Below are 25,835 nucleotides of genomic sequence, written 5' to 3' on the forward strand. Positions count from 1 at the left end.
ACTTGATGCATGTTATTTAGTACCAATTGACTTTAGATCAGTAGATAGTACATACTACTAGTGGTCAATGGGTAGACAGCCAGCAATAAATTCACGTGACAGCTTGTAGTATTGTAGTCGGTGCTTAATTTAGTAGCAACTTGGAGAATTGATGTTTTAAGACAGGTTTTATCACCAATTAAATTATCATTCTTTTCGAATCTATAGTTTGTTTAGCAAAGTTAATTTTTTTTAATATTTTTTTTCAAGGTTAACTTTTTATTATTTCTATAGAATTATTTTACAAACAAACAAAATCTTTTTTTTTATTAATTTTGTATTTTTATACGTATTTATATATGAAAGCAAAAAATATAATTGTAATAAAATACATATAATGAGTGAGCTTACCTGGCAAATTCCAAGCGAGCTTTTTTACGAACTTGTCTCTAATGAGACTTGAGTGTGAGCTTTTTAAACAACATCAGTACAAAATACTACATCATTTTACTTTTTTCGCATACTAGAATGCATCTTCATATTTTTACGGATTTGCATGACTGCAACAAATATTATTATGAATTCTAACATTCACAAAAGTTAAATTCATCCATGAATTTTGTATGGATTGTATCGCTATTTGGTGACATATTTTTCAAATTATATACTTTGTTAAAAATACATAAATAAGATTATGATTTTCTCATAACAATATAAATCCTAATTCTTATATTACCGTTACCAATAGTTAGTGTTTGGGAATTTGTAATTAACTACTTGGATAATTTGAACGTCGTATAATACTTTCATATTGAAAATTTTTATTGGTTTTCCAAATATTAACCAGATAAAACTCAGACAAAACAGTAACTTCATATGTGATCTGAGAGTTTATTATGAACCAGTTTGAAATGGTGTAAATAACCAATTGATAGAGGAATTGTATTACAAGGAATGGATGCAAAAAGCGCCGATGGCAATTACCCATTTGAATTAGGGTTTCTCTAGAAATTGCGCTCATTTTGACATTGGACTTTAATACAACAATAATAGTCAAAATCCAACCCTTGCAAGAATGCCAGGATGTCGCCCCCTTAGTGTTTGGGAAGTTCTGTAAACGAGTATCTTTGTTTGAGAGTGGTGTAAACACTATCAGATCAAAATTATTTGTGGTTTCCAAATAGTTTGACCGGATAAAACTCAGATTTGAGAGCAAAAATCAAGTATGTATTTTGTGTGTGTTATGATGAACCAATATTTCGTATGATCAAGCGCTGGTTATTAGAGTTAGGGTTTGATAACTGCTTTACAGTTATCTTATTTTAAATTTCAAAATCAAAATATACGCTCTTGATTTTGACATATAACATACTTACGAAATTTATTAATAATCAAATAATTTAATAATAATCACAATTTTACATTTTTAATATAGTAACTAGGGGTGACAAAACAAACCCAAATGGGTTGTTTTGGGTCAATTTGGATAATTTTTAAAATTGGAATGAGCCAGGATGAATCAAAAGAATTTTTCAATGAGGTCAACATGGGTTGAGAAAATGCTAGTGAATTTTTTTGTTATGGGTTAGAATGAGTTTGTTTATGGGTTAGGATGGACTAAAACGAACTCCATCTAATTTAATTTAAACAACACCCATAAAACTGAAAAGAAACAGAGAAATTGAAACCGAACAGATACCGAAACCCACCGAAATGAAGAAAAAAAAAGCAAAACCGAACTGAAAAATTCAAACCTAAACAGATACAAAACCGGTTTTTTTAATAATCGAGGACAACGGTAGAAACATTTTAGTTATTTTATACTTTGCGTTTTTGATTTATACTTTGAGTTATTATTATTTTTATTAATTTTATTGAATTTTTAGGGGTTTTTGAAACCTTATGTATTTTAACCTTCACTTGGGTCAAGATAAGTTAAATTTACCAATCTTGACTCATACTAATCATCTATTTTAAAAATTCATCATGACTCATACTTATTCTAACTCATCACCCCAATCAAACTCAACCATTCACATTGTCACCTCCAATAGTAACATATGTCAAAATAAAAAATTGGCGGGCTATGCCCCTTGGACCCTGCAAGCCCCATTACTTAGGGGTTTCGCTCTTAAGTACCAATAGGATTATAAATTATAATAAGATAAAATAAGTGTGCACTCCGCATCCGATTTGTTTAGATTCATATTACAATTAACTTGATCAACAAGTTAATTCTCAATTACACTAAAATCACTAACACTTAGACCCTGCTACCAGGAGCCTGCCAAGGGGGGTGTTTGCCGTTCGTTAGGGGCAACATAATAATGAACTCAAATAAGCGTACGTCTTGCACTTTCTAACTTGTTTAATGCATTTTATGATTTATATTGTCTACGATTGAAATCAGTTGGCTAATAACATACTTTAGTGTCAATAATTATTTTTCAATCACAATTTCGCTAAATACAAAATTAGCAAACAAAATGTTTCATTTGATACTTAAGACACACATACAAGGACATCTTAACGAATATTACAACATTTGACTTTGGGTGTTGTATGACATTCAAGAATGGCTGCCTGCCTTCCTCCATACCTATGTAGCAGTAGATGATGAAGATTGCAAAGGGCAAAATGGGTATTGCTTGTTTGTTCTTGGTGAGTGGTGACAATGTTAAAGAGACAAGTTGTCAGTGTCTTTCAATAATATGAAAATGGGCAAATTTCAAAGGTTCCACGACATTCATATGATATGAAATTCAGAGAATCACTGTTTTGAAAAGGACGTCGGTGGACTTAAACCGAGTGAGGAAAAAGATCCACACACTACTTTAGCCCGGAGGTTGTTTAATCATTGTCATAACAGTTTGTTTTGTAACATAATTTTACAATATACTTACAAATAGAAATGTCGTATATACTGTTCATCTTTTAACATCTTTTAACATTGATGTGTAATAAATGTTTAAAATTAATGTGTAAATAAACACGGGTCTTATCTTAAAGTAATAAACATTACAATTATTGATGTGTAATAAATGTCTTAGATAGAGTCCATCTTTTGAATTAACATTGAGATAGAAGTTTTTTTGAATCTACATTGTAGAATTGTTTTATTGATTTGGAGACTAATTTCCTTTGTTTTCTTATTATTATAAATATGATATAAGTTATATAATATTTTAACTTTTCATTTATCTTTGTTAGTCTTTGTATGATTTTGTATTTGATTCAAATAAGTTATGATTTCTTATAATTCATGTAAAAGTATCATATATTTATAAGTACAACATTTGCATTTCATTAAATTTATATGATGTTACATATATATTATGTTTTTAAATATGTTACACCGTGTGTAACACGGATACTATCCTAAATCAATATTGGAATCTAATGATATGTTTCTTTTAAGAGATTTGGATCACTTGTAGCTTGCTAATGTTAGAAAAGAAATGACACATTTGGATTTGAAAAATGAAGTTAGTGAGAAGGTAAAATGGTTATTACATTCACACATTTTGTTTTTAGTTTTACATAATCTTCTAGATATTAATGTTAACATAAACTCATTTTGACATACATTAACATTTTAGTTTAATACTTAATCAGGTTGCATGGTTTGTTTTGTTTTCTTAAAATAGTGACCAAGTTTCAAAAGTGTTCTAATTAGGTCACTCAACTTAAAAAGTGTTCCAATTAAGTCTCAACTTTTATATTTTATTAAATTAAAGGTTTTAATATGTTTTTTTAGTCTTTTTCTTTTTTGTTTCATATAGGAACTTTTTTTATATTTTTTTTATGTTGACGTTGAGTGGCGAAGTGAATTTTTTTTTGAATTTTAGTATAATTAATGTTTTTTAAAATTTTCTAAATTTAACTACATATATTGCAATTCGACCCCCACATTTTATCCTCCATTTCTTTCTTGACGCACAAAAAAATCGGTGAGACTTTATTTAAAGATTTAGTGACCCGATTTGAGAAAAATGCATGAGTGACCTAATCGCAACACTTTTGAAACTTGGTTACTATTCTATGAGATATTCCCTTTCAGGTTCTATAGCAAAATGCTTTTGTTTTTCGGACGGAAATTTTTGAAGTTCATATTAGGATAATAAGGTTTAAATATTTTCATTACTTTGCTAATATAGACAAGTTTGTGTAACTATTAACTTTTTATGTAGACAGTGTTACTATCTAATATTTTGTTTAGGCCATTAATATATGGTTGTCTATATTGATTTTCTTATTTATCTATTTTCAACCCGTGTGTAACATGAATACTATCCTAGTAACTTATTAAACAAGATCTCTAAATTGGGTTGGGCTTGGCCCGGCCGCCCGCACTTGTCTCATCTTTGACTTCGGATAATAAACCGGCCCAAACATGGCCTACGAATCCAACATGGTCATGGGTCAAATTTTTGTTTCATTAACGGGTTAAAAAATGTTTTTATTGTCGGGTCACATTTAGCGCGGTAACGGATCAATTTTTTGTTTCATTAACAGGTAAACAAATGTTTTTATTACGAGGTCATATTTAACCAATAATGGGTCAACTTTTTGTTTAATTAACAAGTCAAAAATTGTTTTTCTAATCACGACATATTTAACACATTAACCTGCTGTATTATTTTATGGTGGCACAGACAATGGAGATGGTATTGCAGCGGTACCATATGTGCCAAAACTTAAACAGAAAACGTACATGTTTACATTAGAACTTTGCTGAACAATTTCTCTAGGTTATTAACTCTTTATTTTGGCACCTATTGCTAAATTTCTAACTCTAACTTGATACACATAAGGCATCGTAGAAAACAAATACACGCTAGGAGTGAGTATGTGTGCAATGCGACTCCTATAGATTGGTGGTGTTGGTTGTTGGAAATATTTTGGATCAATAATAATTATTAGTAGATATTACTAATAAACTAGTTATTAGCGAGTTCAAAGAGTAGACTTGAATGTGATATCGATACTCTAAAATGTGTGGTTAAGAACTTAAACTTTGGTGAAATGGAAAATGGGTTTATCCCACAATGAGTCAATGATAGAAGAAGAAATTAAGAAGTGGCTTATAAGGATGAGGACCCACAAGATTATATTCTTGTATGACAATACACACTTGAGAGCCGTCTTAGTATTTTGGCAGGTGTAATACCGGGTCGTGACAAGTGTCGTCAGTGTTGTTGACTCACCTGCCATGTGTCATGATCTGGACAAGAGTATGCCACCGGTTACTAAGTGTTGCGAGTCAGATGCCATGTGTCGAAAAGTGAGGTGAGTCAGCACGCCACATGTCAGCGCTTGAGCTCACCTCAATCCAGAGAGTGACACGTGTCCGATGACACACCACACTCCACCAACTATAAATAGAAGGTGGGTTGTTGGGCAGATTTAAAATGCACCGACACAACTCACAACACACATTCATCACCCGAACCCGCACCACAAAATAGCTGGGTTCGATTGTTTCCAACTTTCACGCTCTAGCTCCAGGTATAGTTCGGATGCTAGGTTAATCCCGGAAGTACATTTTGTTTCAGCTGTTGTACCCAATGAGACAGACGAGTTCACCGGGGTGACTCGAAATCTATTTTAAGGGACCTCTATTAAACAAAAATTCTTAACCAACACCTGTTTTATGTTGCTTTCATTTATTTTGTACTACTATCTTTTAGATTTAATTATGTAAATTTATTTTATGTAAAGTTGTCTTGGTTTCCTCCACTCTTGTATTGTAATCAATATTAGTAGAATTTAAAGTTTATTGTTTTGCTTTAATTTTGTGAACGGTGTCTCTATATTGGTTGTGGTGACGAGGAAGTGATGCAAGTGGCAAAAGTGATGGTGTTGACAGCCGTAGCTGCATGGGTGTTGCTGGAGCTAGTGGTGGCGTTGGCGATGATGAGGTTAAATGTAGGTGGTTCTCGTAGTAGTATTGGCAATGAGGGGTGGGTGATGGCTACACTTGATGGTGTGTGTGGTGTTGGGCCAATTGGACTCGGATTAAGTTGGGATAGTTCGGATATTCGGATCTCTCGAAAATAAATTTAATATTTTTAAAGTTTAATTTATATAACAAATTATATGAGATGTAAACTATGCGTTCTCCACGACTCCACGATGACTCTAACAAATCGACCACCTCCAATCTCCACTCCACCAACTGTCGTCTGTCACCACATCCACTGTTGCACTCGTATCATGTCCTCAAGCACTCGTCCATCACCACCACCTCCTTGGATCCACCACCATTTTTGCGTTCTCCATCTCGATAAGGTATTTAGGTTAATTACACATTTGTTTCAGAGATTTGTTATTGTTTGCTTGTATTACAGATTGTTCGATTTATACATTAGATTTGTTCGATTTATTATTTGAGATGTTGTAAGTTTAATTTTAAAACAATTTTTTCAAGATTTTCGGAATTCCGATTCACTATCCGATCGGATATCCGATATTTTGAATCCAGATTCGGATAGTGAAATCCACTATATGAAAGGTCTGGATATCCGAAACTTCAGATATCCGGTTATAAAACCTACCACAAAACGTATACAACGATTAGAAAGTCTGATGCATGTATGAACAAGATTTATCAATTTAAATGCAAGGTTATCAAATTCTTTGTGTTATTGATCCGCTTTGCACTCTAATGTGCCAACAAAGCATATAACTATTACTCGAAATTGAAAGTCAATAATGTCTTCCAATCCAAAGCCTTGACCCGCTCTATGCTTGACCCAAAGATAAGAAGTTGAATTTAAATCGTTTCTCCTTTTCCAAATACACCACATAGTAACTAAAAACACCGCGTGAAAGGCTTTATATTTATCAGCATGAAACGACACGTACCTATAGAACACGAGATTTTAGGGTGACAACCCACAACTCTTTTCATATAATCAAACGAGCTTACAAAGAAGAAGGAATTCTTGACACACATAAACAATAAACCCTAGCCACCTATTTATACTAAAAACATAATTTGATAAACTAGACAACCTAATTATCAAGGAAACTAAATAACCCATAATGCTCTTACCATACTAAAGAAAACAAACCCTGAACTCTTAACAAATCAAGATTAAACCTTCACATAGTGTGATCTTACGCCTTCATTTTAGAACTAAACCAGTGGCACCAAGTTTCTCATCAATTAGTTTATCAATCTTTTCGATCAACTCATCCGTGAAATAGTTCTTCCAATCTCCGTCCTTAGCCTTCCTAAAGTATAGTCGATTTTCAATCGCAAGAACTCCATTTGAACAACCACTTTGGTTTACTTGTAAGTTGCTCAAGTTCTCAAAACTACACAACTTTATAATGTTTTCCATGACATCCGCTTTCTCTTCTTCGATTGTAAATGGACACCCAATGAAGTCCGCGAGCCTCTTGACATTGGCTGTTGGCTCCTTCTTCATATCTTCATATTTCAACAAAAGAATTGTCTCAGGCTTCTCCAAGCTTGCTTTCCAATATCCTAAGATATGATCCCAGTATGACCCACCCAATGTAATACCTTGACAAAAGTCGTCAAATGCCTCCTCAAATGGGGCGTCTTCAATGGATAGTTTTGCTATTTCTCTTGCGAAATGGTAATAAGAGACCATGACATCTTTCACATTCCGATATATGTAAACCATCTTGCAGTTTGAAGCTAGGATTGATTGTGGTAGGCAATTGTAAGGAAGGTGTGTGGCCACATGCATGGTGTTCAAGTTGTTCTTTTGGTTTGCCACAATTTGTTCAAGTTGTTTTTCAAGGAAAGGAAGACAGTTATGAGGCAAGTTTGTGAGCAGAGGGCTGTTGGATATTGTATCAAACTTGTCTCTAGTAGTGATGGCAAACACCAAGGCCTTTAGCCATGTCGTGCCACTTTTGGGAAAACTGCACAAAAACACATCACTTGGTCGAGCCTTGAAGCTTTGTTGAGCCGATGCTATTGCTTCAACGAAATGTGGAAAGGTCCAAAGGTTTTGATACTTGTACACGGTGAGCCTGCCTTTCAACCAGTTACAAGTGTGTCGTGGAAGTGTTTTCAACATCTCGGCTTCCATGGAAGTATAAACAATTTAGCTAGCTAGGAATTTTTAATTTTCAGTGACAATGACAAATGTGTTATATTGTGAATGCATGGTGAATTTTATGAACTCTATATATAAGTGCCTTATCCACAATATGTGGTGTGTGTTAAAAAAATAGATATACACACAAAACACAAGAAACTTTTAATTTTTTGACTTATATTTTGAGTTATGATTTTTCATTTATTTATTTATTTTGAATTTTTTTTAAGAGGTTTGTGAAATCTCAAATCATTCACACATTTCAACATTTATTTTCTTTTAGTTTGATCTATTTTAACTAATTATACATTTTAATTAAACTTTTATCAATCCTAATGGGTCATATTTTTCACCCCCAGTTTAGAGGTGGTAACCCAAGCCCCAAGGTATCCTAATACCCACCAATTTCATATTATTATGTCATTTACACCAATACTACCAGAAAACTTTTTAAACAATAGGTAATGCTTCTCACAACTACCCCAATTCTATCTCTTTCCTCTCTCTCTCTCTCTCTCTCTCCACACACACACACATTCTCTCTCGCTCTCCATCGGGTGGTCCACGATTTTGGGTACCTGAAATGGACTTTAAGGTGACAGTGACGTTCAAAAATCGGGTATGGTACCTGATGATGCCCTCTTGCCCTAAGTCTAGTTTGTATATTTGTAAAGTCTATAAGTCTATAAGAAATTTGCCAAAGTTAACGCTAAATCGTTGCGTTGATTTTGTGGTGCTAGGGTTATAAAACCCACCATAAAATGTATACAACGATTAGAAATTCTGATGCATGTATGAACAAGATTTATCAATTTAAGTCCAAGTTCATTAAATTATTTGGTTATTGATCTGCTTTGCCCACTGTTGTGCCAACAAAGCATATAACAATTACTCGAAATTGAACCTCCGTTATTTCTTCCAATCCAAAGCTTTGAGACCCGCTCAATACTTGACCCAAAGATAAGAAGTTGATTTTATATTTCCTACCACGGAGATGTTTTCATTGTTGAAGGTTATCCCGTTTCTTGATCTACGAATAAGCCAATATGCGGCTACCATGCCTGCATTGACCATTCTTTTTTTTACCCTTTGTTAAATTCCAACTATCAGGAAATTCCACCATTTGTTTGACTGTTTGACATTGCGAACCATGTGTACCGAACCGAATATTTCGGTACCAGTACTGGTATCAAGAATTTGTAATTTAGTGGATGCCCTTTAGTCAAAAAATGTCATATACATACTTTATGTTTTAAAACCATATCACGTTATGTCATTTTTTCATAACCCAATTAATTTTTCTCGTTAAATCTATTCATGTCGAAGACAAATTAGGGTAAATTGTAATTTTACAAATTTATTACATAACTAAAATTAAATTAAAAAAATACTTATTCTTTCTCTTTCTTCTACCATCCATTCATAGTCATCAACCACCCCATCCTCATTCTGTCTCTAAGGAGATAAAAGTCAACAAAGAAGTTATGCGTAAGAAGCTTGTACCCTAAGCAAATTATTTTATACAAATGATGAATAGTGACAATATAGTGCGATTTGATTTGAATATATCGTGTTTGTCGGCTAAAGTAGGGGTGTTCACGATCCGATTTTGACAGTTTTTGGTTCAAACCGTTACCTACAGTTTTTAATCAAAGAAAACCGAACTGTTAGAAGTTAAAACCGAACCAAACCAAGCCGTCACAAACAGTCTGGTTCCGGTTTGGTTTCACGATTTAGGATTTGTAATAGGCAAACTCCATAATAAAGACAAATAATATAGCTATGCATGAGATTTAATACAGAAAAGTTCATTTCTAGAACTATTTAAGCTTTACATTTTATATGCGTACTTCTCTTCTTTTGATAGCTGTGTTTTGCATTGCATATCGGTCTAATAAAGCCCATACTTCAGTTTTAAATAATGATAACAATTAAAATAAGTATGTATAATAAATACATTTTTGGGATAGGAATTGAACATGCAGGTTTCATAAATGAGATTGGACATGACTTTGGACTAACATAGAGTATAAATTTTTAGTTAGCCTAATTATATATTAAGTGAAATATAAAATTTTAAAATATTAAAATTTAATATATAAACAATACCCACGGTCCGGTCCAGTTTTATACGGCCGGATTTTGGTATAAACTGCAAACCAAACCGTTCGCCACGGTTTAAAACTATTGAAACCAACCGACCGAAAGTAAAGAAAAGAATCACCATGAAACCAAACCGATGGCTGGTTTGAACGGTTTCACGTTTTAAACCGAACCGTAAATACCCCTAGGCTGAAACATGTTATTTAAGATGGTGATCATGGGCTAAATATTTAGCTCTAAATAGTTGGGGTTTTCTTTTTAATTAATTAATTGAAATGGGCTTGGGTTTGGCATTTGATTCAGCTTTGTAACTTAACAAGTTAACAATAATGATAGGTTTTGTTAAATGGATCGGACCCATTTGATTAATTAAATGGATATTAAGGGTTAATTCACTTGGATATTAAGGGTTAATTCACTTATTCAATCAATTCAAAAACCATAAGTTGAACTGTTGAAGACAATAAGAAAATTTATAGCCCAAACATCATAAAAAATCCTAAGAGTTGACCTAAAATAAAACAAAATAAGAAAATTCATTTCTTTTAGGTATTTAAAATTTTGCCAATTTGATAGAAGTGAACATATTTTTACATACTTCAGGAAACTTGCTACTAAGGGTGTAATCTAAACTAATAAAAATCAATACATTAACTTAAAGAAAAACTTAATAAAAAATCAGAGCTGAAGTTTTAACTTTTAACATTTTATTTTATTACAAGTACAAAGGTTGCTGACATAAAAGATATACCTATTTACATTTAACTGAAAACATAAGTAATAACACTTATTTTCTGCTTATTCTTCATCATGACAGCTATATTGAGCACATTATATAATATACAACCACCTCAACATCAGCATTTCGTGAGTAGAACCGCTTCAGCAGGGCGGTGTGCGTTAGCCTGAACTTGAGAAGCATACTGAAGGTGCCAAAGCAAGTCTTCAAAAGACGGGCGGGCCCACGAATCACCGACAAAACATTTCTTAGTTATGGAGATTATAACCGACAATGATTCAGGTGAAGATGAAGCAAGGACAATGGGGTCCACTACTTTCTTTCTTTCGTCTTCGGTTTCAAATGAAGCCTGAAATATCCAAAGAATGAATCAAGTTCTTTAAACTGCTTCAAAGATAATAACTCGTTTTCGTGATCATATTAAATTTTAGTTTTATGAGAATACCATTTCGTTCACCAGAAATTCGTCTTTTCTAGATACCGCAGAAGGCCCAACAAGGGTTTCGAGTAGAATGAAACCAAAGTTGTAGACATCGTCTTCTAAGTTCTTCATTTGCCTGCAAGAAAAGATCCATGAAAAACCTTGTTTTATCTAAAACGGGTCAAATAAAAAATAAACTAAATCACTTTCATTCAAATATTCAGTTTATTATTACTATAATTTATTTTTGTAACTACAATTAACTAGGTGTCAGTCGTGCTGGGTTGGATTGTTAAACCTGAACACGACCCATATTTTTATTTGTGTCAAAAACATCAACCCTAACCCGCACACACTTAAAATTGTGTAACCCTATCATGAACTGTGTAACCCATTTATCTAAACGTATCAAAGGAGTTGGTGGGCGATAACCAAGTTGTAACTTGTAAGCATGTTAATCGACTTGGTTGGTTGTAAAATATGGGGGGTTCGTGGGTCGACCTGTTTAACTAAACGGATTAAACACATCGACACTACAGGACTTGCTTTTAAACTGGTTAGATATGCCAACCCAAAACCTGATTAACTTCGTGACGTGTTTGGGTCGTCTTTAGGGTCATGTCGGAAATTGCCAACCCTTGAATTAACCCATTACTTACAAAAAAAAGTGAAAAATAAACAAATTGTGTTTACACGCCAACAAACGCGACATGGCTCATTTCAGCCCGTATAAGTTTTCACCAAGAGAGATCTCTTACCATGATTCAACGCCATCCCCATTTGCCTGCGAAAAAAAAACAAGAATAAAACGGTCAGATCATGTTATGCTCATGAACAATATTTTTTTTTTATGTTAGAATATTATTTTACATACATCTTCTTGTTTAGTATCTTCTGCTATAATAGAAAGCCCATAGTCACTCAGCTTTGCCATCCCACTTTCATTCAACAAAATATTATTAGGTTTTAATCGGTTGTTGAAGAAACCGGGAATGAGTCCAGTGTGAAGAAAATGCACCGCCTTCGCGACACCCGACAAAACCCTCAATCTATCTTCCCATTTAAGAACGTTCCCTGCATTAAACAATTAAAAAAAAATAAAAAAATGCTCAAACTTATGGTCATACTGTGAACCAAAATACTTACCAGCAAGAAGAGAATGGTAATTCCCATGATTCACATATTCATACACAAGGTATACTTTGTTTGAATCACTGTCGTTTGGCGCTTCATTACTAATGCAGTGTCCCAAAAGGCACACCAAATGAGGGTGTCGAAGGCGTGCAAGCAAATCCAACCTTAATTTAAGGTTTCTAATCGTGTACTTTTTGGACACAGTTAAATGCCTTATCGCAATGTACATTCCGTTTTCTAGCATCCCTTTGTAAATCTAAATAAAAAAGAAAGATAATATACAATCGTCATTTTACATTTGTACATGTTATTGTAGAGGTGGTACTTTCGACCCGTTGATTTGGATTATGTTTCACCTCTAACGGGTCAAATGGGTTGGTTAAAAGGAGCTTAAAATGGTTAAAAGTCAGACAAAACGTATTTTTGATGCGTAAAACCTCATCTATCATATTGTTTTAAAAAATGGAATGTTGTTGTATCAGCTAGAACTTAAAACTTATAGACAGTATTTTGGGTTAACCAACCCTGCCCGTATCATCAAGTTATCGGTTTTGAAATTTGCAGTTAATAATGATTGCATTATGTGACGAAAGTTTGGTACCTTGCCAGTTGAACCTTCCCCTAATAAGGTAGAAGTATGAAAGTTTCTAGTAGCTTCCTTCAACTCTTCAAAAGTAAACAATCTGTACACTGGGAGTCCTCCTGTACCCAGCTTTGCAGCCTCAGAAACAAGCCCTGGTTCAAAAAACAAAATGTATCACGACTAAATCATCAGTCCTACCACTATTTTAAGCGCTTATTCAAGATCATGTTTCTGAAAATTGTATTTTTTTCAAAAAAATTCTGAAAAAACTTGAAACTTTTATAAAGGTTTTCTGGCTCATACAATGATAACTGCTTATTGAAGATCATATTTATGAAAAGTGTAACTATTTAAAGCTTTTCTGGCTCGGATACTATGATAAATGCTTATCGAAGGTCATGTTTCTGAAAAATTCTAACTTTTAAAGATTTAGGAAAAACTGTAACTTTTATAAATTTTTCGAGCTATGTAAGATAAGTAAGTGCTTATTCAAGATCATGTCTCTGAAAAATTGTGACTTTTTAAAGATTTTTTTAAAAAAGTTAACTTTTTACAGATTTTATGAAAAAAAAAATGTAACTTTTTAAGAATTTTCTGAAAAATTGTAACTTTTGAAAGTTATTCCGAATTTAATACATTAATACCATGTCTTGTGCTTATTCAAGATCATGTTTCTAAAAGGACTTACTGGCACTAGTTAAGAGCTCGGACGGATAGCCGGTAACAGAATAATCCTGCACCTGTTTCGGCAGCAATTTCGGTTCCGATAGGCCCCGAACACAAACTCTTCTACAAATAACCACCGACCCAAGTACCAAAAGCACAAGAACTAAAATACTTCCCAAAATCACTCCCACAAATATTACTGGATTCTTCCCATTTCCTTTTCCTGAATCTCTAATGTTTTTCGGATCCACTGCAACTCCTCGCGCTTCTTCCACACAATAACTTGATGGATTTTGATGTTTCACATCTACCATTAAGCAATTTCCATCAAACTTAACATTTCTATTATTCAACCCATTGCTTAAACAAGAGGGTAAACCACCCGAAAACCGATTTAGTGAAATATCAACGGTTGCGAGTTTGTTCCCACATTGTAAGCGGCTCGGTAGTTGACCAGTCAACTTATTCGAAGTAAGATTCAAGTAAGTAAGATATGGCAATGAGAAGAGTGAAGGTGGAGGCACACCAGAAAGTGAATTGAATGAAAGATCAAGCTCTTGAAGGTTATTGAGTTGACCATATTTGACTGGAATTTGACCAGAGAATAAGTTCTTACTGAGATACAAAACAGTCAAACTGTTTGGTAAATTGGGTAGATCTGGTAATTGACCTGTGAACCCATTTTCCTTAAGGCTCAAACTGGTCAAATTTGATAACAAGTCAACCCCATCAGGGAAACTATTATTCAAGAAATTAGCATCAAGATTCACACTTTGAAGACCAGCTAATCTTGTAAAAGTTGGAGGTATTGGACCATACAAGTAATTATAACTCAAATCAATATGCTCAAGTGTGTACAATCTTTGAATCTTATTAGGAAGTTGACCCCATATTCCCAAAGAAACCAAATTAAGAACCTTTAAGCTTGTTAACCTTGATAAAGTGGCAATCAAAGAGTCCATTGAGAAGTTTTGTGAAAGAGTTTGTGAAGGAATTGGAAACCCATTAAAGGCTAAACTCACCTTTTTGAGATCACCAGAAACCCCTGTGATTTTGAGCTCTGTGACATAGTTATTCTCACAAGTGATGTTGACTTGCGGTGATGATAAGTAGCATAAATCATCACTTGTGTTGGCCCAAAAGTCTAATGGCTTTGGGTACTCAAGCTGCTTTCTTATTTGAAGCAGAACTTGCTTTTGTGAAGGCTGAATTGCATTTGTGAAAAACAAACTCCATGAAAGAGTTAAAAACATGAGATAAAAGCTTGAAAACTCCATTAAAATGCTCTGTTTCTTGTTTTTTCAAAAAGTATGAAATTTACATAAACTGAGTTGATTGATGGTGACCCAATTGAATCTTTAAGAGGTAGAAGTGAAGATTGAAGCTTTAAAAGAACAAAAACAGACAAAAGGGTTAAGCTCTGTTTCTGAAATCAAGATTCCTCTGTTTCATGTGAAATCAAGATTGAAACTTTTTATAAAAATTGGTGGAATCAAAGCAAAAAAAAGATGAAATATGAAGTGGGTAGTTGAAATAATTAATAATAAATGTTGGGGATTTGAAGTTCCAATGCATTAAGTGCTGTCCACACGTGGAGTTGCTGCCAATGAAGAGGCCAGAGATGAAGATGAAGAAGTGGGCATTTGGAGATGAATTCCTAATATTAGATTTCAAGAGTTAACTGGCAACTCCCAACAAGAATTTACAAGTGATCAAATTTCTGTATTTAACTTAAAAGTTGCACTTGATGCATGTTATTTAGTACCAATTGACTTTAGATCAGTAGATAGTACATACTACTAGTGGTCAATGGGTAGACAGCCAGCAATAAATTCACGTGACAGCTTGTAGTATTGTAGTCGGTGCTTAATTTAGTAGCAACTTGGAGAATTGATGTTTTAAGACAGGTTTTATCACCAATTAAATTATCATTCTTTTCGAATCTATAGTTTGTTTAGCAAAGTTAATTTTTTTTAATATTTTTTTTCAAGGTTAACTTTTTATTATTTCTATAGAATTATTTTACAAACAAACAAAATCTTTTTTTTTATTAATTTTGTATTTTTATACGTATTTATATATGAAAGCAAAAAATATAATTGTAATAAAATACATATAATGAGTGAGCTTACCTGGCAAATTCCAAGCGAGCTTTTTTACGAACTTGTCTCTAATGAGACTTGAGTGTGAGCTTTTTAAACAACATCAGTACAAAATACTACATCATTTTACTTTTTTCGCATACTAGAATGCATCTTCATATTTTTACGGATTTGCATGACTGCAACAAATATTATTATGAATTCTAACATTCACAAAAGTTAAATTCATCCATGAATTTTGTATGGATTGTATCGCTATTTGGTGACATATTTTTCAAATTATATACTTTGTTAAAAATACATAAATAAGATTATGATTTTCTCATAACAATATAAATCCTAATTCTTATATTACCGTTACCAATAGTTAGTGTTTGGGAATTTGTAATTAACTACTTGGATAATTTGAACGTCGTATAATACTTTCATATTGAAAATTTTTATTGGTTTTCCAAATATTAACCAGATAAAACTCAGACAAAACAGTAACTTCATATGTGATCTGAGAGTTTATTATGAACCAGTTTGAAATGGTGTAAATAACCAATTGATAGAGGAATTGTATTACAAGGAATGGATGCAAAAAGCGCCGATGGCAATTACCCATTTGAATTAGGGTTTCTCTAGAAATTGCGCTCATTTTGACATTGGACTTTAATACAACAATAATAGTCAAAATCCAACCCTTGCAAGAATGCCAGGATGTCGCCCCCTTAGTGTTTGGGAAGTTCTGTAAACGAGTATCTTTGTTTGAGAGTGGTGTAAACACTATCAGATCAAAATTATTTGTGGTTTCCAAATAGTTTGACCGGATAAAACTCAGATTTGAGAGCAAAAATCAAGTATGTATTTTGTGTGTGTTATGATGAACCAATATTTCGTATGATCAAGCGCTGGTTATTAGAGTTAGGGTTTGATAACTGCTTTACAGTTATCTTATTTTAAATTTCAAAATCAAAATATACGCTCTTGATTTTGACATATAACATACTTACGAAATTTATTAATAATCAAATAATTTAATAATAATCACAATTTTACATTTTTAATATAGTAACTAGGGGTGACAAAACAAACCCAAATGGGTTGTTTTGGGTCAATTTGGATAATTTTTAAAATTGGAATGAGCCAGGATGAATCAAAAGAATTTTTCAATGAGGTCAACATGGGTTGAGAAAATGCTAGTGAATTTTTTTGTTATGGGTTAGAATGAGTTTGTTTATGGGTTAGGATGGACTAAAACGAACTCCATCTAATTTAATTTAAACAACACCCATAAAACTGAAAAGAAACAGAGAAATTGAAACCGAACAGATACCGAAACCCACCGAAATGAAGAAAAAAAAAGCAAAACCGAACTGAAAAATTCAAACCTAAACAGATACAAAACCGGTTTTTTTAATAATCGAGGACAACGGTAGAAACATTTTAGTTATTTTATACTTTGCGTTTTTGATTTATACTTTGAGTTATTATTATTTTTATTAATTTTATTGAATTTTTAGGGGTTTTTGAAACCTTATGTATTTTAACCTTCACTTGGGTCAAGATAAGTTAAATTTACCAATCTTGACTCATACTAATCATCTATTTTAAAAATTCATCATGACTCATACTTATTCTAACTCATCACCCCAATCAAACTCAACCATTCACATTGTCACCTCCAATAGTAACATATGTCAAAATAAAAAATTGGCGGGCTATGCCCCTTGGACCCTGCAAGCCCCATTACTTAGGGGTTTCGCTCTTAAGTACCAATAGGATTATAAATTATAATAAGATAAAATAAGTGTGCACTCCGCATCCGATTTGTTTAGATTCATATTACAATTAACTTGATCAACAAGTTAATTCTCAATTACACTAAAATCACTAACACTTAGACCCTGCTACCAGGAGCCTGCCAAGGGGGGTGTTTGCCGTTCGTTAGGGGCAACATAATAATGAACTCAAATAAGCGTACGTCTTGCACTTTCTAACTTGTTTAATGCATTTTATGATTTATATTGTCTACGATTGAAATCAGTTGGCTAATAACATACTTTAGTGTCAATAATTATTTTTCAATCACAATTTCGCTAAATACAAAATTAGCAAACAAAATGTTTCATTTGATACTTAAGACACACATACAAGGACATCTTAACGAATATTACAACATTTGACTTTGGGTGTTGTATGACATTCAAGAATGGCTGCCTGCCTTCCTCCATACCTATGTAGCAGTAGATGATGAAGATTGCAAAGGGCAAAATGGGTATTGCTTGTTTGTTCTTGGTGAGTGGTGACAATGTTAAAGAGACAAGTTGTCAGTGTCTTTCAATAATATGAAAATGGGCAAATTTCAAAGGTTCCACGACATTCATATGATATGAAATTCAGAGAATCACTGTTTTGAAAAGGACGTCGGTGGACTTAAACCGAGTGAGGAAAAAGATCCACACACTACTTTAGCCCGGAGGTTGTTTAATCATTTTATTATTATATCATTCACATCTTTAAAATGATTTCGTTTATACTTTACAATAAAAAATAAAATAAATGTTCATTAATTTAGCCTTTTCTTTTTTATAGTTTATATGGAAGGGATTGTGAGAGTGTTTAAATGAATAGAGATAACTATAAGAAACTTGTTTGAGCCCCATGTTATAAGAGTTTATTTAAGTTTTGTCATTTTATATTTTGTAGTTAGTTTGATTTAATATGTATATATTAGTTTGTTAAGTTTATTATGTTTTATAACGTTTGGCCTCTTTTAGTTAAGAGGTGTAGGTTTTTAAGATTTTGAACGAACAAACATAAACAAACACGAACATCCTACTATACTATTATAACAAATTAGTTTGCCTCCATATGTCCCTTTCCTATTAGAAGATTACCTTTTCTTCCAAAATTATCTTGCACTTCTCTATTTTTCTTACCATTTAAATAAATCAAAAATAAATTATATTCCTAATAACTAAAATAATTAATGTATTCATTTAAGTCAATAATAATACCGATTTCCAAGTTTCAATTCTTTTAACTTCATTACACCATTTCCTTCATACTCAACCTTACCTAATCAACAAAATCCTCCATACAATCGGCTATTATTTTATGTCAATCGGACAATGATTTGATTAGATCTGACATATTCAATTGATACCGCCGTTCGTCTAAATAAGGGCAATCGACGATAAACGGAATACTCAATTACATCACAGAAACGATTTCCGTCAATCGATGAGTAGATCCATGTCGATTGTTAATCAGATCTTCACTTCGATGGTTGTTTTACCCTCAATCGATGTTTTTTCTGGTTAGTATTTTATATTGTTAGGATAGTATGTTTAATTATCCTAGGTTAGTATTTTATATTGTTAGGATAGCATGTTTAATTCTTAATCTTAATTGTTAATGTTAATTGATATTTTTAATTGATAATTCCTATGTTTCCTATGGTTAATAGTTAATGTATAATTCATTCCAGATTTCAATTACATTATATGTTAAATGTTAAAATTTTAATTTTTAATGTGTCATTGATTCCAATTTTCAATTATGGTATTTGTTAAATTTTTAATGTGTAATTGATTCCAAATTACAGTTATAGTATTTTGATTTTTATTGATTCATATCACTAATAACACCTAATAACTTTTCAAAATCGGAATTTGAATTCGTAGTCAACTTAATGTCTAGTTTTGTAAACATTAATTATAATATAATTGAATTTATATCAATTTGAATTCGTAGTCAACTTAATGTCTAATTTTGTAAACATTAATTATAATATAATTGAATTTATATCATTTATGACTTATGAGTTATTATGATTTTGTTAAAATAAATCCCTAATTACATTCTGCAAATTTACTATATTTATTAATCTGTTATTTTACAAATACCTAATATATTCTTTAAATTTACTATATTTATTAGTAGCAAAATAAGTTTATATCAATATCAATTACATTTTTTGAAATCCCTGATTGTATTCCCTAAATTAACTGTATTTAGACCTTTCCTTTTTTTTAACAATTCAAACTTTCTAACAAATAATGTTTATCTATATATACTATAACCAGAATAAAGAGATTCACACACTTCTCACTTACTTTTCTATTCATATTTGTATCATTGTCAACGTTTTTCATTTTCTTTCATACGGATAAATATTTTTTTTAACTCATCTAAAAGTTAATTAATGAATCTTGAATCTTTGCTTGATTTTTTTATTTGTTACACAGCAACATGGAAGCATCAAACATTACCATGTTCAACGGTTTGGATGTTTCGAACAACGATTGTGTACTGAATGTTCGTATACTCAGACTATGGCGTTTGAAGGACAACAATAAACCAGGAGAGGAGTGGTCCATAGAAATGATTTTATATCTTTCTCCCTCTATATATATATATATATATATATATATATATATATATATATATATATATATATATATATATCTTCCTCTCTCTCTCTCCCTTGCGGTTTAGCCATTTTTGCCGACTTTCTTTTCAATATTTTCCGGTAATGTATTTATTCTACGCTAATGATTGATTCTTATGTATTATTCGCTATTGTCATTGTCATTTCATTTTCTTTGCACTTTGTTGTTTGTATTGTTTTTAATTCTAATATGATTTTCCTATAATCTGTTTAGGTTCTACATCAAACTCCAAGATTCAAATTACATGTTGAAGTTTATATAACTACTCTATCTTTCATACAATGAATGGTTTATTTAGGTTGTGATTAAAATTTCTCTATTTGCATCTATCCACCATTGGTAATTCTAACTAGACCAAACTATATGTATTTATTTTTAATTTAGCCGGAATAGTATATTATGTAACATTAATTTAATTTTAATCATTTCAGGTTATAGCGACCCAACTTATAAAATAGCTAATTGCCTGGAAGGAGTATTTTATGGAAAACTGGTTTTCTTTTTGTACAACAATGGATATTATGTTACGATTATTTATGTATTTATGTAGGTTACACAGTTCATGTAAATTAAATCATTTTTATATGATCAATTTTTATTTTGGCTGTTAATACGTGTGAATCTTATCTTGAAACTTCTATCAATTGTTATAAATTTTTGGGAGTATTTCTAAATAACCGATTTGATTAAAATTTTGTAATTATATCTAAATTATTTAGTCAAGATTTCTCAAGCTGTAAAGGTAACAGATTTGTGAGTTAATATGTGGAGTTGGTGACTGGGTTACTATTGCGTTATTATTCATATTTTGTTTTTAGGTATTATAGATTTTTATTATATTATAGTTATTTTTTTGAATGATCAACAAGTTATATTGCAGCTTTTAAACTTTCAGTCAATTATTTAAAGTATTACCATAATTATATAGTTATTTATGGGTATATAGATGTATAATTAATATAATTATGGTAACATTTAATATTTGATTTGACTTACAATAATGATTTCCTTTATTATATCAATATCAATATTTGAATACTTATCTTTTAATACGTTCATAAATGTCTTATATAATATTATTATTACAAGATTTTAATACTTTCAAAAAAATTAAAATTAATCAAATCATTAAGTGATTTTAAGATTTCTCAAATTTTGACATATATATTTTTTTTATTTCTAATTTTATTTTTTACTTTGTGGTTGATTTTTTCTTTTTATGGTAACGATGTCACCAAGTGGATTCTTAAACATTCAATTGACCTTCTTTATATTATTTTTGTGATTGTATTTAAATGTGGTAGGCTAAAACAAAAGGAGTTTAAGGATCATAACAATGCTTGCATTCTTATTTGATCATTTTCAAAGAAAGTTTAGTGAGTAGTTCAATAAATGAAGTATTATAATTATTAGCAATGACTTACTACACATTCCGTTTTTGGATACATTTCAAAAACATAACATTTATATAAAATTATTTATTTCATATAAGTAAAAAATTCACAATATATTTCAATATATTAGCATATATTTATAATTGACATTTTTTATATAATTTTCTCCCGTGTAGTACACGGGTCACTAACCCATAGCCTACTAAAGCATATGTTTTTGAACATTTTTCTTAATGTTACAAAGTTTTTGGGCGTGTAACATATGAATTAAATAGATTTTACATGTTATTCTTAATGTATTTTTTTGATTCATGGTTTAAGTTATAAAGATGATTGAACTTGTAATTTTATTCTTATAAATACCTTATAATTCATATATAATTATATTTTTTTTAGAAATACAACTTTTTACAATTCATTACAGTGTATAACATAATATATATTTTCCACCTGTGTGGTAAACGGTTCTTTGATTTACTAACCCGTGTTGAACATTTCTCTTTTTATTTTAAGATAATTTTTTTACAACAAAATCTTAGTCTTTGTAAAATTATATTTTAAATCCGTGACAATATTTTTTTTCGAAAATATCATTTTTATGCACACAAAATGTAATATAATAATATCGGTATGGATTTTTATTTCTATAATAAATCACACCAAATTTTGGTTTGACACTTTGAATTAATAGTGGATAAATATATCAAAAACTTATTAAAAAATCATAAATAAAGATTATTATATGAAATAACTGAATTTACGTATTGTATATCATAATTGTCACGACTCAAGGTGGATACGTAAAACATAATTTATTATTTTCAATATTTTTTATGAACAATCTATTATTTTTAACACATAATCATTTTCTTACGTAACAACTTAGAATCAAGTTCGGAAATGTTAGATAAAGAAATAAATAATTACTTGAAGATAATGTTGGATTCTCAAAATCTTTTGGTTCAAGGATACCGTACGGTAAGCGATTGTTTTAAAAACGATCCCGGTATGGATTTAAAGTTGTGTATTATTGGAACAAGGCAAAAAGATGCACGGACTTACAACCTGCCAAAAATTTCTAAAATTGCAGCGTTAATCGTTGGTGATATTGGTGACACAATAGATTAGCGCGATATAATTGTAACGACTCAAAGCAGATCTCTAGCAAGAGTTAGAATATATATGAGAGACCCCTTTTCTACTTATGGTCAACAATATGTTGCTTTATCAATAGTGAAGAGTAGATATTGTATTAAAATGCATATTTTGGAAAAGTAAGGTAAAGTTACAAACAAGACAACAAATATGGTTGATAAAGAAATATTTAACAGTTTATGAATTTGTAATTTTTAAAGTTTTAAATTATGTTTCCAAACAATGTTTTATGAATATTCATTTTTAGTAAGTTTTTGTTTTAATTACTTTGTTTACCTAGGAATATGAATTGCAATTATATCAAATAATTCTCCCAATAAACATATGAAACAAACTTTTATCATCTTAAATATGTCTTTAGTTGATGATTTATATATTCCACCCGTGTCGTACACGAGTCAATAACCTAGTCCACAAATAAAATAAACCGGACCTAAAAATCTTATTGTTATAATGTAAATGCAGATACAAATTTATAGAATGTAATTTTTCATATTAAAATATTTTAAATTCTTTTTAATAAAATATGTGTTACATACGGCTCCCATGTTAATAATTTGGAGGCCAACCAAAATGCAAAGGGAAAAAGCATTTGATGACCATATTATTATTTAGTACAAAATATTAAAGAGGTAGAGCCCACCATGATGTAACGGCCAAAACATCCTTTTCAAATCATTCAGAGACAATTTGTCATTATCACATAATTGAATTAATCTTTTAAATTAGATCATCCAAATAGTTTGATTAAGAACCTTTGATTACTTTTAAATTAGATCATCCAAATAGTTTGATTAAGAACCTTTGATTGTCTAGTCTTTCACTACAAAATGATTATTTAAAATCAAATAATTTATATAATTATATTGTTATTAGTAACCATAAACCTTAATACTATCGACAATCATCATGGTTAGTGGGGGCATTGTTTTAAAAACCGGTTCAAACCGGCCGGTTGAACCAGTTAACCAGATTTCGCAAAGCAGACTGGTATTTTGAGTCCGGTATTTTTTGCCGGTTTGCTAGAACATCGTACCAGCCGTTTTGTCTAAAATACCGGTTTTTACCGGCACACCGGTTTTATGTCCGAGACATTGTTGATATTTGCGACCCATATTTTTTCAAAATTATTTTTAACCCAACAATTAACATTCAAACGTGTAACTTTAGGACTATTTTTTCAAAAATTGAGTGCTTTTGCATTATTTTTTTTAATATGGATTAACTTTTGGATTATTTTTGGTTTTAGAATCATTTACTTTTGGGGTATTTTTGGATTTAAATTACATTTATAGGAAATTATAAGGTAAATATTCAACCGGTTGATCCTTCCGGTATAACCCAGTTTAACCGGTTGTACTATTTTTTTAGTCCAATCCGATACAAGTAAAATATCGGTTTTTAAAACATTGAGTGGGGGTTATAAAACACTTTTTTATACCTAATGGAACCACACTTGAACTGGCATGAAAGGAAACACCCTAGTTTGACATTGATCTTATGCTTTAATATTGAAATTAAAAGAAATTTTATAGAGTTCCGGTTCTACCGACTAGGTCGTAAAAAACATGTTGTTGGACCAAAAGAAGACTTAAGTACATAATTAGGTAGCAGGTACGGGAAGGTTGAGGTGCATGTGTCTCTTGATGTTTATATGTTATTGTACTATTTTACTTGTTTTTCTTTTATTACTAGTAGTTAAATAATATTATATTTTAAGTATTGTATTTTGTTGCTTCGACATCATACAAAGTATGATTATGTGTGTATATGAATTTAGAGTTGGATGTCTCTCTTGATGCAACTTTTCTTATTCTCTAAGGCCAAGTGTAGTGGCGGCAATTCTAGACGAAATGGGACGATTTTGGGTGCTAACACCGCCCCGGGCGATTTTTGGGGCGATAAAGGGGTGGGGTGGGGGGGGGGGGAGTTTTTCTCGCCTGGATGTGTGTTTCTTTTATTATTATATATATATATATATATATATATATATATATATATATATATATATATATATATAACACCATTACACCCTAAAAGGCTAAAACACAAGAACATATCCTTTACTGATTGGGCGCTACATGACGCAAAACGCCCTATTTTATAGTCTTTCCACTACACATAGCCTAATGGCTTATCTACACTTAACAATCCTAAGACCTAGTCACCCAACTAATAAGTTTGTTATGATTCGGAATTTACTATGTATGGTACTATGGTAGTTGTGTTTTTAAACCCTAAAGAAAGAAACAACAAATCAATGTTTTTATAGAATACGAGGCCGGTTCACATTGATATAGCATATAATCATGGATGACATGCCATTTACTCGTCTAATATTCGGTCTCATGTTTATAAATCCGATCAGCAATACGGTTAGTATGAATTTTAGCCTAGACCATAACAAAAATGCTTAAGATAATAAGATCCAAGGGCATATAAGCTCACCATACATGCATATGATTTCAAGGCTTTACACTAATGAATCATCTCTCAAACCTCAAATCATGGATAAAATGTAACAATTATATGATTTTTTTGGGTGTCAAGAAATAGTATCACAACAAATCATGATAATCCGTTAACAAAGATTGTAATCAAACTATTAGATTTTTAGCATACAAATCCATGTGTTACTTTCAATAGGGTAATGATATAACAAAGATCTTAGATAATTATGTATCTACCGTCACATTAGTCATGATTATTCCTTCTTTTCTTACGTTTCACGATCAAAAATAATATTAATTAATTTTGTTAATTATTTTGGGTTGGATATTATGCTCAGAATCAAATAAAAACGTTCCTAAAGTCTTTCTAAAAAAACAAAGATATATGATATGATAATACATTAGCTTTGTGAAATAAATGCACTTTCATGATTGTGGAATAGAAAAAGGCTATACTTTATAGTAAAGTGGATATCCTTTATTTTTCTCTGAGAAAATGGCATCTCTACACTTTTATAAAGAAATGGGATCCTATGTTCATGACCCTACCATGTTACATGTATAATAATATTAGTCATAAAACAACAAA

The 25,835-nt window shown here is 31.3% G+C and overlaps 2 protein-coding genes across 2 annotated transcripts; both read right to left on the reverse strand.

The window, feature by feature from the left end:
• Nucleotides 1-7,109: 7,109 nt before the first annotated feature.
• Nucleotides 7,110-8,060, reverse strand: LOC143575008 (flavonol 4'-sulfotransferase-like). Its single transcript, XM_077059485.1, has one exon. The coding sequence runs from the start codon at nucleotides 8,049-8,051 to the stop codon at nucleotides 7,110-7,112; it is 942 nt and encodes a 313-aa protein (XP_076915600.1). The 5' UTR covers nucleotides 8,052-8,060.
• Nucleotides 8,061-10,878: 2,818 nt separating this feature from the next.
• LOC143574991 (putative inactive leucine-rich repeat receptor-like protein kinase At3g03770) lies at nucleotides 10,879-15,321 on the reverse strand. Its single transcript, XM_077059472.1, has 7 exons — nucleotides 13,729-15,321; nucleotides 13,059-13,192; nucleotides 12,470-12,713; nucleotides 12,198-12,397; nucleotides 12,082-12,107; nucleotides 11,348-11,459; nucleotides 10,879-11,251 (listed from the first exon to the last, which is right to left on the reverse strand). The coding sequence occupies exons 1-7, from the start codon at nucleotides 14,981-14,983 to the stop codon at nucleotides 11,021-11,023; spliced, it is 2,202 nt and encodes a 733-aa protein (XP_076915587.1). The 5' UTR covers nucleotides 14,984-15,321; the 3' UTR covers nucleotides 10,879-11,020.
• Between the last annotated feature and the right edge of the window lie 10,514 nt (nucleotides 15,322-25,835).

This window comes from Bidens hawaiensis, unplaced genomic scaffold, assembly GCF_021521415.1.
Source record: "Bidens hawaiensis isolate Kalapana, Puna unplaced genomic scaffold, B.hawaiensis_p1.1 tig00027238_1, whole genome shotgun sequence".
Classification (NCBI taxonomy): domain Eukaryota; kingdom Viridiplantae; phylum Streptophyta; class Magnoliopsida; order Asterales; family Asteraceae; genus Bidens; species Bidens hawaiensis.

Bases quoted from the DNA above. Each gene is read 5' to 3' on its own strand.
- LOC143575008 (XM_077059485.1), bottom strand. From the start codon at position 8,051: ATGGAAGCCGAGATGTTGAAAACACTTCCACGACACACTTGTAACTGG.
- LOC143574991 (XM_077059472.1), bottom strand. From the start codon at position 14,983: ATGGAGTTTTCAAGCTTTTATCTCATGTTTTTAACTCTTTCATGGAGT. The intron at 12,108-12,197 runs GTATGTAAAATA...TTTTTTTCGCAG, and splicing joins AAGATACTAAACAAGAAGAT to GCAAATGGGGATGGCGTTGA. The intron at 11,460-12,081 runs GTAAGAGATCTC...CTTTTCTTGCAG, and splicing joins GGGGATGGCGTTGAATCATG to GCAAATGAAGAACTTAGAAG.